Source organism: Calypte anna, chromosome 4A, assembly GCF_003957555.1.
Source record: "Calypte anna isolate BGI_N300 chromosome 4A, bCalAnn1_v1.p, whole genome shotgun sequence".
Classification (NCBI taxonomy): domain Eukaryota; kingdom Metazoa; phylum Chordata; class Aves; order Apodiformes; family Trochilidae; genus Calypte; species Calypte anna.
The window spans coordinates 4323388-4341771 of NC_044248.1; the positions used below are offsets into that span (position 1 = coordinate 4323388).

Consider the following 18384-nt stretch of genomic DNA (forward strand, 5'->3'; position numbering starts at 1 on the left):
GAGCCAGGGGGGGGTTGGGCTCTTTTCCCAGGCAACTCTCAGCAAGACAAGAGGGCAGGGTCTCAAGTTGTGCCAGGGGAGGTTTAGGTTGGAGATGAGAAAGAATTTCTTTCTGGAGAGGGTGATCAGGCATTGGAATGGGCTGCCCAGGGAAGTAGTGGATTCTCCGTGTCTGGAGATCTTTCCAAAGAGCCTGGATGTGGCACTGAGTGCCATGGGCTGGGAACTGCAGCGGGAGTGGATCAAGGGTTGGACTTGATGACCTCTGAGGTCCCTTCCAACCCAGCCAATTCTAGGATTCTAGGATTCACTGGAGATGCTTGTTAAGCAGGCCAAGGCCTGATGATCTCCAAAGTGTCCTCACACAAAACTCTTGGAATTTGCACACTCCTGATTCCTCCTCTTCCAGCCATGCTCCTTCCATGCAGGACTGAGTGCACAGGGTGTGTGTCCTTACAGCTTTACCTGCACTGCTTCTTCCAGTGGGACCACAGCCCTTTGTGTCTCTGTGTGTGTGTTGGAATTTTACTCCAAGCTCAAAATCTTAAATTTCAAGGTTAGTCTTTTGAGCAATTACAGGAAGCTCCAACATGTACTACTGAAACCTATCTGCTCCCAAGTCAGCTTGAAACTTTCAAAACAAGGCAGCTATGGAAGTGCAAATAACTACTGAGTAGATGCAGTTACTGTATACAGGAAGCTAGGATCAAGTTCAAATAAAAGCTCTGGGCACCAGTTCTCAGCAACTGATTTTAAAGCAGTTGTAATCTTCAAAGCTATCTATTTATCTCCACAGCAGAGGCCCTGGGGATTGGATACCTAATGTGTAAGACCATTTGAGCAACCTTCTTTCACATTAAGAAGGTACTTTTCCCTTTGCCAGATTAACTGTTCAGTCCATTTCTGACAGATGAGATCAGCTACATGGAATTTTAATACTGTCTTTCATTTAAAATGTGTCTCTGTTTGTTTCCTTGTGCCCAAATGGAAGTTATAAGATTGTGAGGTTCAAAACTGGTTGTGTAATATTACACTTAATGTTTTAGGGTGTTTTTCAGTAACTACTGCTCACATACATAAAGCACAAATAAATAAGTAAGAAGTAGTTGAAATAGAGGTATAATCTTGCTCCCAAAGACTTTCCAGCTAAAGTCCTGATCCAGGAAAAGGTTTATGTGCTTAACTGTGTGTGCCATGTGTGGTTCCATTGACCTCAGTGGGAGGATTGACAGTGGTTTAGTATGCACATAAATCTTTGCAAAGTTAGAAGATAAAACTGTAGCATAACTGTTAAAATTTGACTTACTGAACTGTAGCTTCTTCTTCCATCCAACAATGTACAGAGTACTCCAGTTACTTTAAAGAACCTCATTAGAATAGGAGTAAACTATAACATCTCATAGGCACCAGTAAGTTATTTTTTTCTAAAAGTAGGAAGCAGGAATTCAAAATTTCCAAATAACTTTCATATTTCTACAGTTTAAATGCAAAGAAGCAGAACCCTAACAGCAAAAATCTACAAATTCTTAGCCAATGCCCACTTAAACTGCAGGTTTTTAAGGGAATATCCACGTTAGCTTCATCCAGTGTTGGAACAAGATATTCATCTGAATACAAACCAGAGGTTTTGTGCATATTCTCAGCTACATTTCCAGGACTATACTGCCCTGAGCCAAGCTGTGATTTTCTTATTTCTATTGGCAAAAAACTTCAAGTTCTTATGGAACAATGTGTTTGTGGGGGGAGCATGAGTCAGTGTGTATGAAAACCACCCTAAGAGGTAGTAGCATCACTGAACATGGCTCAGAATTGCCTTCAGGTTGCTTCATCTTGAGGGTATCAGTGAGATCAAGCCATTCCTGGAATTTTATTCTGTGCTTGCTTTGGCTTTGGCAATGCCAAGAAAAAGCAAACAATCCATTTTGGAAGCTAGAACTGAGAGTATCTGATTTATTCTCTGCAAGTTCCATTCAGCTTTATTGAATCCATCCTTTCCTAAAGTATCTTTTAAACTGAATTTCTTAATGTTGAAAGAACAAAGGCATTTAGCTTGAGGTTCAATCAAATACTATTGGCATTCCTGGAATGAAAAGTTTAATCTCTTTCATTGTCTATTTTTTTTTTTTAATACCTTAAATATATTTTCACAGCACATCCAGCACCGAGGACAGGGACTGAAAACATCTACTCCTTTAATTAGAAATACAGACCCATACCACAACAAAGACCCAATTTAAAACAGAAAAATAACAAAGTCTGAATGAATACTAATCAGAATATATTTATGAGGGAACCACTAATCTATAACTAAGCCTGAACTGATGAGAACTGAACTGAAAGCAGAGCTGTAATCAGCCAGGGAAGGAACCCTGATACTCTGGAGCAGATATGAAAAATAATTGTGGTTGACTTAAGTTCCAGTCCACTGGGGGGGAGGAAGGATTTTGAAACTGGTTTTTGGAGCCTGTCTCAGGGAACGTGCTGCTGGTCAGTCAGAGCACAGTTAAAAACACCACAGGATCTGCTGGATCCCAAAAGTATAACATGGTGCATATATAAATATATATAACCCCCCCACTGAATACTTGGTCAGAATTTTTCCCTTTTTGCACACAATTTCATGGAACTTGGAATAGTTTGGTCAGGGAAGTTTGCTCAGTGGAGTCTCCATCCCTGGAGATGTTCAGGACCCACCTGGATGAATCCTTCCCTGGCAGGGGTGGCACTGGGTGACCCTCAGGGGTCCCTTCCAAGCCCTGACCCTGTTCTGAGTCCGAGATGAAGCTGCCCTTGTCACTGTCAAAACACAAATGACACTGGGGTCACACACACAGCTGGCTGCAGAACCACCTCACCAACAGCCCTGTGTGGTGACTGACAGTGTGATACTGGTACCGGTGTGATCCTGGTACCAGTGTGATCCCAGCACTGCTGTGATCCCAGCACTGGTGTGACAGTGTGATCCTGGTACTGATGTGATTCTGATACTGGTGTGATAAAGGTACTGGAGTGATAGAGGTACTGGTGTGATCCTGGTACCGGTGTGATACAGGTACTGGACCAGTGTGATACAGGTGCGGTGCCAGAGCGATCCTGGTGCCAGTATGATCCCAGTACTGGTGTGACAAAGGTACTGGAGTGATAGAGGTACTGGTGTGATCCTGGTACCGGTGTGATACAAGTGTCAGAGTGATCCTGGTACCAGTGTGATCCCAGTACTGGTGTGATAAAGGTACTGGTGTGATCCTGGGAGTGGAGTGATACAGGTACTGGAGTGATCCTGGTACAGGTGTGATTCTGGTACCAGAGTGATCCTGGTACTGGTGTGATACAGGTACTGGAGAGAGACAGCTAGTGGTGTGATCCTGGTACTGGTGTGATCCCGCTACTGGTGTGATACAGGTACTGGAGTGATAGAAGTACTGGTGTGATCCTGGTACCAGAGTGATCTGGTACCGGAGAGATACAGGTACCGGTGTGATCCTGGTACCAGACTGATCCTGGTACTGGTGTGATCCTGGTACCAGAGTGATACAGGTACAAGCGTGATCCTGGCACCGCTGAGATCCCGGTACCGCTGTGATCCCGTCGCGGTGCCGAGCGGCAGCAGAGCGGACTCAGTTTTCCTTCCTGGAGAAGCAGGATCAGCGATGTTGGCTCCAGGTGTGACGAGCTGAGGGACACGCAGCCCTCCCGCAGCCCAATTAACCAACACGTTCATTAACCCAATTAACCCAGCACCCGCTTCGCCGCGCTGGGCAGACCGGGTCGAACAGCACCACCTGGCGATACCTGGCACGACACCGCCGCTACCTCCTCCAAACGTCCAAATTCTGTTGGAAAGTCACTTTTATCTTTTTTTTTAAAAAAAAAAAAACCCAGCGGTTCGCTCGGGAGGAGGCAGCAGCCTCGCTGCCGGGCGGTACCGGGCAGTACCGGGCGGTACCGGGCGGTGCCGTGCAACCCTCCCCCAGCCCTCCCGGTATCCGCAGCTCCGTGCGGGCTGTACGGCCAGGAGTTTAACGCTTCTCCTCCACAACCTTCCCCCCCCCCATGCTGCCGCCTCGCCGCTCCTCACCCCATACCCAGGCTCCGAGTGGGCTCCGCGGAGAAAAAGCGGAGCGAAAGCTGCGGAAGCTCCGCGCCCTGCGGAACGCTCCGCGCGGGGCCGCGTTGCGCGGGGAAGAGTGCGCGGCGGCACCGTGAGAGGACGGGCGGGCGGGAAGAAGAGGGAGGGAGGGGAAGGGTCTGTTCCGCCATGGCTGTGGACATCACCCCCCTCTTCAAGGCCTGCGTGAAGACGGTGAAAACCCGCAACAAAGCGCTGGGGGTGGCGGTGGGGGACAGCGCTAAGGAGGAGCTGCTCAAGCGGAACAACTCCCGCTCCAAGAGCGACTTCACCAGCCGGGCCCGGGAGGTGGTGAGTGCGGAGGTGGAAGAAGAAGGAGGAGGAGGAGGGGGGTGAGGGAGGACGAGCTCAGGGTCCCTCAGCGCCTTCCCCCTCACCCACGGTTCGGGCAAGCGAGGCCTGGGGTAGCGCTTTCCCTCACGGTGTGGGTGGGAGGGTGGCTGAGGTGGCGGCTCCGAGCTCCTCTGTCACCCACCCGGGTGTGGGAGCGGCCTGAGGGGGCTGTGGGGGGCGAGTCCCCTTCCTGAGGGGGCTGCTGAGCCCCCAAACCCTCCTCTCCCCCGTGTTTGCGGTCACACGGGTGTTTCCTCAGTGCCACGTAAGAGATGGCTCCCGTAGCCATATGGGAATAAACGTTTGCAGTGTTGGCGTTGGGTAGGTGGTCATTACTGTGAGTCCTAGGGATTCGTCTCTATTTTATTTTTTTTTTTCCTCTGTCACCCCATATGGGTAGAAAGCGTCGAGGTATGCAAATGGACACGTTAAAAGGTTAATCAGGACGTTGGGAGACTTGAAAAGGCAGGCACGGAGGAGCTGAGGAATTGCAGACCAGCACTCCTGCCACACCTCCTCTAAACCCAGGTTTGGGGCAGGTCATTCTCCTCCTCTAAACCCAGGTTTGGGGCAGGTCATTCTCCTCCTCTAAACCCAAGTTTAGGGCAGGTTATTTTCCTTCTCTAAACCCAAGTTTGAGGCAGGTCATTCTCCTTCTCTAAACCCAAGTTTAGGGCAGGTTATTTTCCTCTCTACTGAGCAAAAAGCAGGGAGAAAAAAAAAAAAAGCTTGATACCAAGGCAAGGCTTGAATAATGTGTTTAATAAGGTACTAGACCATGTTTTTAAAAATGTGGAAGAATGCTTAGTACATTCTCTGAGAAGACAGAATGTATATGCAAGTTTAGGGCTAAACAAAGTGTGCACAGCTGTGTTGAGTCATTTTCCAGCTTAAAAATAATTTAGTTTTCAAGCACAGATATTAACGTCACATTTCTGTGCTCATTCTACTTTTACCAGCTCTGAGAGAATGCTTAAAAACTTACATGTTTTGTAACACTTGATGATTATCGTTCAGTAGCTCAGTGATTGCTTTGAGGCCTAATCAGAGGGTGTCAAGTATCAGGGGAACATAAAAGAATTAAAAATTACAAAGACTTCATTTATATGACACTTCAACTGTGAGTTCTATAGTAGGGATCCAACCAGTCCATAAAACTACATCCAGGATCTTTGTCCATGAGATCTTCATTTTCTCTCCCAGTGCATCTCCTTGTTGTCATTCTAAATATTCCACCTTCTCCAGTGTTAAAGAGAACAGGTTCCTTCAGCCTTGCTCCAGAGTGAGGCAACGTCTTTAGTTTTTAGCATAATGTGTGTGTGTTAAATGCTTGAATTCTGAAAAGGATAGAAATTGTAGCACAGGACATCATGTTAGAATCACAGAAATGATTTGGGTTGGAAGGGGCCTTAAAGATGATGTAGATCTGACCTTCTTCCTGCCACCTCCCACCAGCCCAGGTTGCTCCAAGCCCCATCCAACTTGGCCTTGAACATTTCCAGGGAGGAGGCATCCACAGCTTCCCTGGGCAACCTGTGCCAGGGTCTCATCACCTTCACAGTAAAGAATTTCCTCCTAATGTTGACATTTATCAGCTGCACTTTTGACATGTGCTGTTCATAACCCCAGCACTTGGGCTGATGCTGAGAGCAGGTTGTTCCTCTATGAGGGTTTAGCACTAGATGGTGTTTGGGTACTTTGTCAAAGCATTTCCCAGTTGGTTGCAATATCAGTGGAAGCAAGAGGAAATCTGAGGTTTTTAGGTTCCAGTTTAGGTGCTATGTAGGTATAAGACTTCTGTCCTGTTGCCTCCAGAACAGTCTCTGTGAGCTTTGGTTCCTCCTTCTCACTATCAGTGTCTGTTCCAGATGCTCTAGAGCCTCTGACCAGGCTCTGTGTTTGCACAGTGGGTTTCTGTACTTCTGGTTCCAGCTTTAAAGTCCTGATTTATATTCTCAAACTTAACATGATTTTTAGGTGGATTGAAGTACTGCACAGAGAGTATAAGAACATTGACTTCCATCCAGATCGTGTGGGGAAAACAGTTTAGAGATGAGAGAATACATTTTATGTGCCTTGGTACTTTACATTAGTCACAAAAAATACTTCAACATTCTGTATTCATTTGGATTTTTCCAAAGCTGACTGTTTTATGCTCAGAAATATTGCCTTGCTGCAGTCTGTGAGAAACCAATGGAGGGTTTTGTATTTGAGATTAAGTTGGTAACAAGGATGTTAAGAGGTTTTCTGAAAGGATTGTAATGTTTGTGTTTTGTATATAAATGTATATATTGTTATATACACTGTGACAAAACTGATGTTTGCTTATGAATGTCATCTGAATCAAAGACCAATGTTATGGCCATGAACTTTGGATTTTCTTGCCTTGCCACTGACCCCTCACTGTTTATTTGGTTTGAGTAATTTTTTTGGTCTGTCAGCTGTCTCGTACAACCCCTGGGTGTCTGATATGTAATGAAAGAAGAGTAATGTTATATATGGTGAGGGGTTTCTGGCATCTCTCCACCTGTTCAGTGGTTACACATTGATTAAGGCCAGGTAAGAACTTGTCACTGGTTCTGTGGCTTTCTTGTAGGGAATCACTTAACAGCCCTTGAGTTGTTTGTAATTTCTAACAGACTGTTAATATTCATTAGTTATATATTGGGGCTTTTTGATCAATTAAAACATAAAGCAGCATTTTTTTTCTCCCTTAGCCTTTTCCAGTGTCATGGCTCTTTAAAATATAGTGTGTAGGAATGCTAAAGTTTGCATTTTATCACACTTCCCAGGTGGGTTCCCAGACAGCTGCCCCCCAGAGCTTCTCTGTCCTCCCCTCCTCAGCTGGGCAGAGGGGGAAAAATATAATAAAAGGTTCATGGGTTGAGATAAGGGGAGGGAGATACATTTACCAATTACTGTCATGGGAAAACCAGACTTGGCTTGGGGCAATGAGTTTGTCACAAATCAAGTCAGAGTAGGATAATAAGAAATAAACCAAATCTTAAAATGCCTCCTCCCCACCTCTCCTTTGTTCCCAAGGTCAAAGTCTGAGTTCTGAGCATGGGGAATGAGGGTTGCTGACACTTCATCACACACTTCCTCAGGAGAACTCCTCACACTCCTCCCCTGCTCCAGCTTGAGCTTCACTCCATGTGAAAAATTCCTCTACAGACCCCTCCAACACAAGCCCTTCCCACAGACCTTCCCTTCTTCACAAACTGCTCCAACATGGGGTGCAGTCCTTCAGGAAGAGGCTGCTCCAGCTTGGGCTCCTCTCTCTGTGGGTCCAAAGGTCCTGCCAGGAGCCTGCTCCAGTGGGGACTTCTCAGAGGGTCACAGATTCCTTTGGATGCTGTCAGATTTAAGCTGATGGGCTCAACCTTGGCCATTTGGCAGGTCTGATGGGGAGCTGGCTGGCATTGGGTGTGGGGGAAGCTTCCAGAAGCTCTTCACAGAAGTCATCCCTGTAGCATCCCCCACTTCCAAAATGTTGGTATTACACATTAGTTCCTTGCTATGGTATCAGATTTGAGATAAGGCTGAGTGAATGTGCTAAGCAGCTGAAGAATTTTAAGAATTAGAGCAGAAGTATTTAAATAAAAAAACCACCTGGGCTTGAAATAAGTGCTCAGTAGCAAAAATAAATTCAGAGGTAGCATAGGCCTGGCTTATGTGACTCTTGTCCACAGCTTTCCATGCTCTTAAACCTAGAATCACAGAATCATTTAAAAAACAAACAAAAACCTGCAGTTCTGGAAGATGTTTGACACTTCTATCTTAGGACAGTCCTAGAAAATCTGAACATTTAAACTTTCTGTGCTATTTTTAATGACAGATGTTGGGAATATCATGTCAAATGTGCTGCTTTCTTAGTTATTTGAAAATATTGAAGGAATGAGAACCTTCTATTATTGATGACTGCTCAGTGCATGTTGAAGAAATGGAATCAGGGCTGATACAGCCTGTTAGCAGGACTAAAGAGGAATTAATGGTCAGGCAGAATTTCATGGTGGGCTTGGCTGCAGCCATGAATGAAATTTTGTGTTTTGCTCTTCTTTAAGATTTCTCAAGAAACTAAAAAATGAAGTGTTGGGGTGTAGATTCTCCAGAAGTAGTACCAGACATATCTGAAAACATATTCTCAAGAATGGAAAATTTGAAAGGTTAAATGTTTCTGAGTCTTTAAATACAAAATCTTAGGATAATCATATGTCTGTGTTTGAAGCTGTTGAATGCATAAGGATGCCAGATTCATGAGGCTGGAACATCTGTTACTCATACAATTTCTGTGTATGGATTCTGCAGGATGATTAACTGATTCTTGAAAAAAAAAATTTGGTATCACAGGCCAATATTCACATCAGAAATATGTTTGGTTGCTCTGTACAAGTATCCAATGAGGAAGAAAAACTTGCACATCAGACTTGTCCCCAGAACTTTCACTAGTTCTTGTGAAAGCCAGAAAAATGACATTGAATATAATTTGTGAGCCAACCTTCTAATTATAAGGCCACCTGACTTTGGTAGGATGCAGTTCTGGCTACACACAGGTGTTGTGGTGGTTAATAAAGAGCAGTCTGCACCCTCACTGGGAAATTTCTAGGGGTTTACAAATCAAAACAAGTTTGAAAAGCATTAATTGTTTATTAGATTTAGATTTCAAGTGCAGGATCCCTCACACTTAATGCCATGGTAGAATCATATGGAAAAACAAGTTGTCCCCCAGACTGGGGGATCCACTGCCCAATTCCAGATATATATATGCAGGTACCAATCTGCTGATGCAGGGAGTGACAACATCCCTATTCTAAAAGTAAAATGTATATGAAATAAAAGTGCATTTTATTGGAATATGACTGATTATTCTGCTTCTAGTTCTGAGTCAGGTTCAGGTTTGTGTCTCCAGAAGCTATCAAATCATATCTAAGCTTTTTAAAAACCTGAGAAATACTCTAAATGGTGAAATAGCCAGCTTGTTCTATTAACTTTTTATAGGATGGGGGGTGTATTTGCCAGGCCTACAATAGAGCTGAGTGGGACTTAATCCTGAAAACTGCTGTATCCAAGAGTTGTACCATTGAATTCTGTGGGCAACCACCATCAAAGACTGCATGGTCACGTTGTTGTTGTAGCTGAAAAGCTGATGCTAACCAGTGCTATGAGGGAAAGGGCCAAAAATGGTTAAAATGGTGTGCTTTCATTTTTTTTATTTGTTTTATACTCCAACTGTAATAGTTCTAACTTGATTTACCACAGGTAGTTTCTGTGATCACTTTAATTCTAGTGGTTATGTAAGAATAACTCCCAGGAGAGAATATTTGGATGCAAGAGAAATACCTGCTGGCTATGGAATAGCCAGTTACAGTCTATTAGAAATTAATGCCTGTGCTAAATTTTGGACAGCAAGTGATATTTCAGTTCCCTTCTTAACTTCTAATGAGAGGTAAGATCTAATAAATTGGGCCCATGGCTGAGGTCATTAGAATGAATTTGGACTTCTCCCATGTACAGCCTTGACTGGTCACTTTTTTCTTCCAAGTTCACCAGTGCTGCTGTATTTTGCATGGGATTACATGCACATGGGTTTCCCTACCCCATTTTCTAGGCAGAAAGTATGATTTTAAATTAGACTTCTTGAAATGTGGAGTTGTAGTGTAATGCTTTCTAATATTTCAGATTTATCTCTTCCTCTTTGCAAATCATGGCTTATGTTAGTTATTTATTATGAGCATTTATTGTTCTTATTTCTCATTTCCTTGTTAGGGAAGAAATTTAACCTGAGAGATGGAAGGGGAAGGAGGTGATAATGTCAATTAGTAGAGGAGAAACACATGAAAAGCTGATTAAGGAAATAGAGGAAAGGTAAATTTTTAAAAAAAGATTTTTGAAGAGGGATGAAATGCTGACCTTGTTTAATGCAGTGGGGCTGAGTGCCAAATCACTGACATCCCCCATGAGGTGCTTCTGGTTTTAGCAAAATTCACATCAGGATCAGTGGTGAGGGCATAGGTTTGCCTTAGGGGAAGAGTTATGAACTCCTACATTTTGGGAAATGTCTGTGCAAATGTCTGTCCTTGTCTTCCCCTGCTTTGTTTATTTGATTTAAGGGCATTCTTAACTCCATGGGAATTGTTTTCTGAATATAACTGAACAGCAGGGTTGAAAGTTGGCTTGGGAGACAGCTTTCCTTGGTTGTCTGTTAGGCTTGTTTTGACTAACAGGACCTCATGTGGTGCTGAGGAAGAGTCCAAAAGTATCTGAGGCAGCATTTCTCATTTTTAGGATGTCTTGTTTTCATCCTCACCTCCTTCCAGACTCGTTGTGGGAGGCTCTTTCCTAATAAACAGTTCTTGGAGGACTTGCTTTATCATGGAGCTGATCCCTACAAACTCTCCTGACTGTGGTTGTCCATTAGACTGATCCCTCCTCTGAGCTCTTGATGTTCTCTTGCCACAGATGAGAAAATGTATGGAAATTTGCAGTGGGGGTGGAAGAAACCTGAGGTTTCTCATGTGTGACCTCCTTTTCTCAACCATGGGTTACATTAGTAGGGCATCTGAAGAAGGAGGAAGGCAAAGTGGCTGAGCCTGGGGCATCTGAAAAGCTGGAGAGAGACAGTGGAATAGGAAGACAACAGAAAGTGAGCAGGCTCAGCTAGAAGAAAATAGAATTATGTTGTTTGGAGACACAGAAAAATAGGGGGAGGTGTGAAGAAAAAGGATGAGTACCAGGAAATGATATGGAGGTTATGACAGAATACATAGAAAGGAAGAGAAATGGGATGAAGATAAAAAACGAAGCTTAATAGTGAATTTAGTTGGTGCATGTTTGCTTTTTACTGTTTCTCTGAGTTCTGATTTTGGGTGAAGAACAGCTGATTATTTTGAGTACTTTGATACACTGCCACTACTAGAAGCTTTGCACTCTGTATTTATAGTTTTAAAATAATAATCTCAAAATCCTTGTTTGGGACAGAAATGAGCTTAAAACAAGCAGAATCTGACTAGCAGTGTGATTTGCTTGAGATTTAAATCTTGGAATTTATTTTTCCAGGTATTGACAATGAGGCCAAAGTAAAGCTAATTTCTCTGGAAGTCAGTAACTTTCAGGTTCTGATTCCCTTCCTTCTCCTCCTCTTTTTTTTGAAAATCAGACAAGTTTGGTGGATACTGGTCCAGGTAAGAACTTACCTGGGACTTTACCCAGCATCCTGCAGTTCTCCTGTTCCCTGTGTGTGGTGGTTCCTTCTTGTTGAGCTAGGTAGAGAGGGGTTCATGGACATTTGAAAAATACCTACCCTTGTTAGCTCCTGCTAAATCCAGACTTGGACTAAGGAGTTTCTGACAACTAGCAAATGAAATTTGAGTCATCACACATGTTAATTGCTTTGAACTCCTAAGTCTATTGAAAGAGGAATAAAATGAGGAGATACTTTTAATTTCTGCTGCTAGCTGTGCTTCACAGGTGTGATTAGCAAAATAAATTAGTCTCAGGGAACAGCTATTTCAAGGCATGAAGGTTGCAGCTTGGCTTGTGGGTGTGAATCACTGCTTTCAAGGAGTGGTACTGACACCTGGGGTTTTGCTACCCAGGTCTGGGTTTGGTCATCAGGATTGGTTATTGTTGTAATGCTGAGCCTGAGCCCCAGTGATTTTTGGTAATGAGTGGACTATGTTTTTGGGTGTTTCAGCATAGACAAAAGGATACAGTTTTTCAGTGAAAGATGATGTCATTATTTGCTCTGGTTTTGAAGCTTCAGACCACTGCACTTGAAAATATTTTTTTTAGGCTGGCAAACACTAAAACGATAGTTCTGGCAGTGAGAGCAATTGAAGGGTGAAAATTAGTGGTGTGAATTGTTTCCAGCAATTTTGGGAGAATTTTCTTTACTGTTGAAAATACTACAGTGTCATACAATTGCATAGAATTTTAAATGATGGACACTTTCTTGAAAATCTAAGTTTCCTGGCTTCAGGGTGGTGTGTCAAAGCTTTGTCTGCCAAAAATGACATTTTGTAGTGATCATGTACCAGCCTTGAGGTGTTTTCTGACCCTTTTTACCCTTTCATTCTGACTCTGCCTTCTCTTTTGCTGTGGAGTGGTGAGAGCAATAAAAAAGCAGCAGTGCTGCATCTGTTCAAATTGAAATCTGTTCCTTTTCTGTAGATATTGTCTGGCACTTGGAAAACAAACAGAACAACAAACATGTGGTCAAGTGTAGTCCAGCTTCCTTTCAGTCTCTGCTTTTCCACTAATAACAGATGACTTCATGTTTCCCACTGGATATCTTTTTGTTATTGTTGCCTTTTAAATGCTTTTGTGTGCAGATGCAATCTCACTGATTCTAAATTGAATTATTTCACTTCTGTTTTATAAGATGCACCTGACTGGTGTTTCCCACCCCTCAATGCCTCAGTTGGAAAGCAAATGTGAAATGGGTTTCAAGCTGGTTTGTCTCAGGTTTATTAGAGATCTAATATTCTGCTGTTCTAATATGGTTATTCAACAATCTTTTTGAAATAGAGAAAAAATGTCCTCAAATGTACTCAGTACTCCTCAGGTTGGCTCTGTGTGCCAGGGAGTGCCAAGGATCTGGATTCTTCAAACAGGCACCAGAGATTGGGAAAGTTGATTAAAGGGGCAGGAAGACAAGGGAATTGGTCAGCAATGTGTTGAAATCGAGGTGTTTTACCAAATATTGGTATTTTGGGGAGGAAAACACAGTGTTGGAGTTGTTCTAGAAGTGTTGTGTCATCTGCTGGTTTTCAGACTGCCATGTGCAAAATACAGATGTAATTACATGGTGGGGTTTTTTCATGCCTCTTTTCAGGCTGGTTTGGGAGTTCTTAAAAAGTAGGAACAACTTTGAATTCCCAGGCTGTTTGAGATTTCTCTTTCTGAGATAAATTCCATCTTTCCTGGAGTTTTTGGCTGAGCTGGTGGTCTCATTTTTAGCCCCTAACTTCTCTCTAGTTGAACAATTTTTTTTTCTTGCTTTTGCTCTTTGCTGGAAGAGAAGCAGAGGATTATATGAGCTGCAGAGACACATATTCTGCACACTTAAAACACTTTATGTATAACATAAGACATATTATACATTATTTTTCTCCTTTTTTATCACTAGTTCACATATTAAAAATAAATGGTGATAGCAAACTAACATGCAAAAGTCAAACATGTAATGGTGATGAAAACCATTTAATGATTAGTAAGGAAACAAATATTTATTGAAAATAAAACCCATATCTAGAGGCATTAATGCTGACTTTGGAAACACTACCATGTTGTGGTATTTGCAGTACCATATGTCCTGTACAGTAGATATTGTTTAAAATTGCTTGGGAACTGGAGCTTGCAATTGTGAGCTTGGAATGTCCTGCAGATAATTAAGTTGTGGTCAGGCTTTAGAAAAATAAAAAGTTCTCAAACTATGATTTTATAAACATGCTACAATAACATTTCTTTATATTTAACAGTTTCTTATAGAAAGCTGATACTCTCATGAGGCATTGACTAAAGGTAAAACATCAAGAAAGAAAAAATATTAAATTAAATCTTCACTTAGGATGTTGACAGTTGGCTTGTAATATTAAACAGATGTGTGTGTTCTTGGGATACTCTTCTTTCAGAACCTTGTTGCATACCCATTTTCAAGTGACAGTTACAAATTTTTCATTAATTTAAAACTCTCCTTTCTTCAGTTTTCTTTGTTCCATGTTGTTTTCTCTGTACAGGTTTGGCTGGACAGTGTGGTGCATAATGTAGTTTCTACTCCAGTCTTGAATGGGAAGTTCCTTAATGTAAGCTTAAATTAAAGCATGGCTCAGCCAACTGTATAGAAAGATAATTGCATATATTCAGAGATTTCCCTGGTGTGATCCTACTTTTGCACGTGTAAGAAAGACATTTATCAGTTCTAGTTGTGAATATCATGGACATAATTTGGCCTGATAAATATTTGGCTCCTGATGAATATAGCCCATGGGAGTCAGTACCAAAATAAAGAAGCATAGGCTCTTAGAAGGTATTAGTTTAATGCAAAATGGAGGGAATTATCAACTAAAGACACATTACTAAAGTGGCAAAGTGTCCAGTTCTGATGCCAACCTTTTCTAGAAATGGTGGTGGTGGAAGGTTGTTTTGTTTTGGGTTTTTTTGGTTGGTTGGTTTGCTGGTTTTTTTATAGGAAAGAGCTACAAAAATTACCTAAAGTCTGAAAAATCTGCTTGGTGCTGAGAAATGTTTTGATCCTATTTTGTAAGAGAGCATGATCAGAAGAAAAAAAAAGTGTCCCATTTGTTCATGGATCTTATGAAAAAAGCAAAAATAAGGTACATTGCTGAAAAAAGTACAGATTATTTGTGGTGTGGTTCAGTTGTTCCTAAATTCCATAGGATCTACATCCCTTGAAATCTCCTAACTGCACTACATGTATACCAAAAAACACAGGATATTTATCAGGAGTGCAGGAGTTAATGCATGGGGATGGCTCAGGAATTCCTTTTTACATATGGGACATTGCTTGGTACCAAAGCAAAGAATTGGATACTGGTTTCCCAAATCCCAGACTACTGCTCCAGTGGCCTCTGACTCTGATCAGTCTGACCTTGGGCTGTGCAAAAGTATCAGTGTTCTGTCCTCATTTTTAATAATAAATGAACTTCCAGGAGACAATGTTAAAGCATTTAAAAAACCAAATTCCAATTTAGACTTATCAGGGGGTTTACTCTGGTGATCTCTCACAGAAGTTACCATGAAGTAAGTAACCACTTTGTAATGCTTTTTTTTTTCTTTCTCACAAATTTCAGAGGATGAATGGGTGTACAAAGACAGTTAATATAATTTTTTAAAGGCTGAAGGAGTCATTAATCAGTTTGAGGTATTGATTAAATAACACTACATTGCTGTAGTCACCTCCTGACTCAGTTTCACCTCTGTCAAATGTCCTTTATTTATTAAAGATTTCTGTAAAGACACAATGGGGCACCATGATGTGAGCAGGACTAACTTTCTCCTAGTGATATTTCCAGTTCCTAAGATTTTTAGCTTGCTATGAAACCCACTGAAGTACAGATGGGAAATCCCTATTACAGCTCTGATAGTGTTTGTTATGGTTTTGAATATGATTTTAAAGGAGTATATCACAGATAGAGGAGAATACTTCTTAAAGGTCTTGAAAATGTGAAGAAAAAAACAGGAAAAAATTCTCAGAGTCCATTAGTTGGTCTCAGATGTGACCCAGGAGAACTTCTTGTCTCATATTAATTTTATCTGGTTTATGTCATACAGAATGCACAGTGCTGTGGTCTGGCCATCACTTTACCATTTCTTCACAATTTGTTGTTTGAAAAATTGCAGTAGTTGCAGGAGCACTTTGTGGTTTCACACAGTACCTGTGAAATACTTATTCTATTATAATTCTATTTTACAGGGAAAATGAGGCATGAATAGTTTTTGAAGGAAGCTTTGCTTACAGTAAATGAAGAAAAGCCTTGATCTTTTAAGGATTAATTATTATTTAATTCAGCCCATGCATCCTGTGTAAAATCTAATATGAATATTATTCCACGTAGTATTCATACTCAGTATAAATATATTAAAAATACATTTCAAAGCATCAGTTAGAGATATGGGAAAGAAGATAATGAAAATGAGATGGCTTTTATGTTTTGAGTAAATTTCAGTGTTTGTTTTTGACAGTAATAATCTGAAGAACAGTTCAAAGCCCTTATTTAAATGTCTGCATGGTTGTTACTGATGCTTTTACATTTTAAAGAAGAGCTTCTACAAAAAAACCCTTCAGTTTTTGGCAGGCTTCTTATGGATCAAATTATTCTGAACAAACTGATTTGTATCAAAGAATTCTTAAAACACAGTGTCATCCATTTGCAGGTTGCAGTGTGGATTCTGCACAGCCTGGAGCTGACAGTCAGGATCTCCTCCAGGGCAGGAATACAAATGTCACTTTCAGGCAGCTTTCTCCTGGGGCTTCCTAGGAGCTGGGTCTGACTTCAGGTTTTGCCCTTTATGTGGAGAACTTTGAAATCATATGAAAAATTGTTGATCATGGAAATTATCTGAGATCATTGCTGTGTTCTTAAGCCCTTGCTTAGCAAACTTGGAGACAGAGGGAGATTATATTAACATATTTCTTATTATTCCCTTATTATATTAACATTAATAAATAATAATATAATTAATATATACATTAATTACATTAATATATATTATATTAACATTAATATATTCCTTATTATTCTTATTAAGTACCAGCTCTCTGGCAGAACAGTCCTACAGGTGTCTGATCCTACAAAGACAACCCTTTGAGGCTGTTGCCAGTGAGATGATGTTGATTAAATACCAATATATATTGTAACAAAAATGCTCTTTTGTTGGAATTTTATAAGCAAGCAGATTGTAACGCAGTTAACTGAAACGTTTGAATAGTAAGCTGCAACTTAAATTTCTACCTCTTTTAAGAATGTGAACCAAACTATTACATTGCCTTCTGATTGCATGATGTGTTTTCTGCCTGAATTGCTGTCAGGGTAGCTCTGAGAGTCCCTGACTGAGAGCAGAGCAAAATATGCTTTGTGGAGCAGTTGGATTTCTAACTAAGCAAGACATTCAAAGCTGCAAAATGAAATCCTGGTTGTACTGAAACAGGCTGCAGAATTAGGGTTGATTTAACTGAAGAAAAGGTTTTGCAGAAAAATCTTAGAGTGAAAGTTTAATGCTTGTTTCTACAGTTAATCTTGTGAGTGAGGATGAAGACTCAGAGTACTGAAAAAAAAAAAGTCTTCTCAAGTGCTTTTTACAGGTTTTTTATTAAGGTATGTTATTTCTTTTTTGTGTGTCTGTAAGTAATGTACTGAATTGGTTTGGATTATTCATACCATGTTGAATTGGGTCCTGAGAGAGCATTCTCAAAAACTTCTGACAAATGGGAAGGAATTACGAGTAAGGACACTTCTAATTTTTATTTATTCATATTTCCAACGATATTCTGTACCTTAAACCAAAAGAATTCTACATATATTTATGCATAACAGTTGTTAGGTAAAACTTGCAATGTTTCCAAAAAAAAAAAAAGTGTAGTTTTGAAAATATGTATGAGTTGTAGCAATTAACCTACATGCACATTTATAATTCTAGAAAATGGACAGCCTATTACATTCAAAGACTGGATCTGATAGACCAAATTGCTTAAAACATCAGTTATTGAAGATGTTCCCCTGGGACTTTGAGAAACCATTTAACAGATGAAAGTGCATTTTGAAAAGTTTGACCTTACAGGCAATCATAAAATGAATCAAAACAGTTCTTTCCTCCCCTGAAATGTACAGAGCCCATCTGTATCTAATCCAGTAATTATAGACTGAGTTCAATTACCTTTTCAAACTTGGAGCAGACTGGAGACTAGGCAGTGAACAAACATAGGGTTTTGTCTAGACCTCAATTGACCACAGTCTAAAACTTGAATTTATATCTAATTTTATTTTTAGCTTTGTTTGATAGTTTTGAAAAGAATTTATTTTGCTACCTAGCTGCTAGATCATGAAAGTTCTTCCCTCTTGACCTGCTTACTCTCTATGGCTGTGTTTTTACCTGAGTCAAGTTAATAAAATGACTCCAAGTCCCAGGAGTTTACCAAACAAATAATTTTAAATGTAAAAAAAGGGGGTTAAACCCAGCTCTTTTGAATCTTTAATATTACTGGAATGAAATAATGAAAGCAACTGAACAAAATAGTGTAATTTATTCTCTGCTCGTATCAGTATCTTTCATGTTCAAATAAAAAGAACTTTGCTTTTTGCTCCTCTGAAAAAACAAACCCCAAACCTACCAGTAGTTGACACAGATTAGAAATTATGTTGAAAACAATTTTTTTCACCATTTTATTAGTTTATTTCAGTAGT

The 18384-nt window shown here is 40.8% G+C and overlaps 1 protein-coding gene across 2 annotated transcripts in view; it reads left to right on the forward strand.

Moving 5' to 3' along the window:
* Nucleotides 1-4168: 4168 nt before the first annotated feature.
* Nucleotides 4169-18384, forward strand: part of STX18 (syntaxin 18) — a 58593-nt gene continuing 44377 nt past the window's right edge. Inside the window, exons 1-2 of one of the 2 annotated variants that reach the window (XM_030450145.1) lie at nucleotides 4399-4420; nucleotides 13942-13984. Coding sequence is in view for 1 of the 2 variants with exons in the window: in XM_008496135.2 (XP_008494357.1) it covers nucleotides 4259-4420 (162 nt within the window). In the remaining variant the exon portion in view is untranslated. Of the gene's footprint in view, nucleotides 4421-13941; nucleotides 13985-18384 lie in introns of both variants that reach the window. The other variant, XM_008496135.2, reaches the window with a different exon arrangement.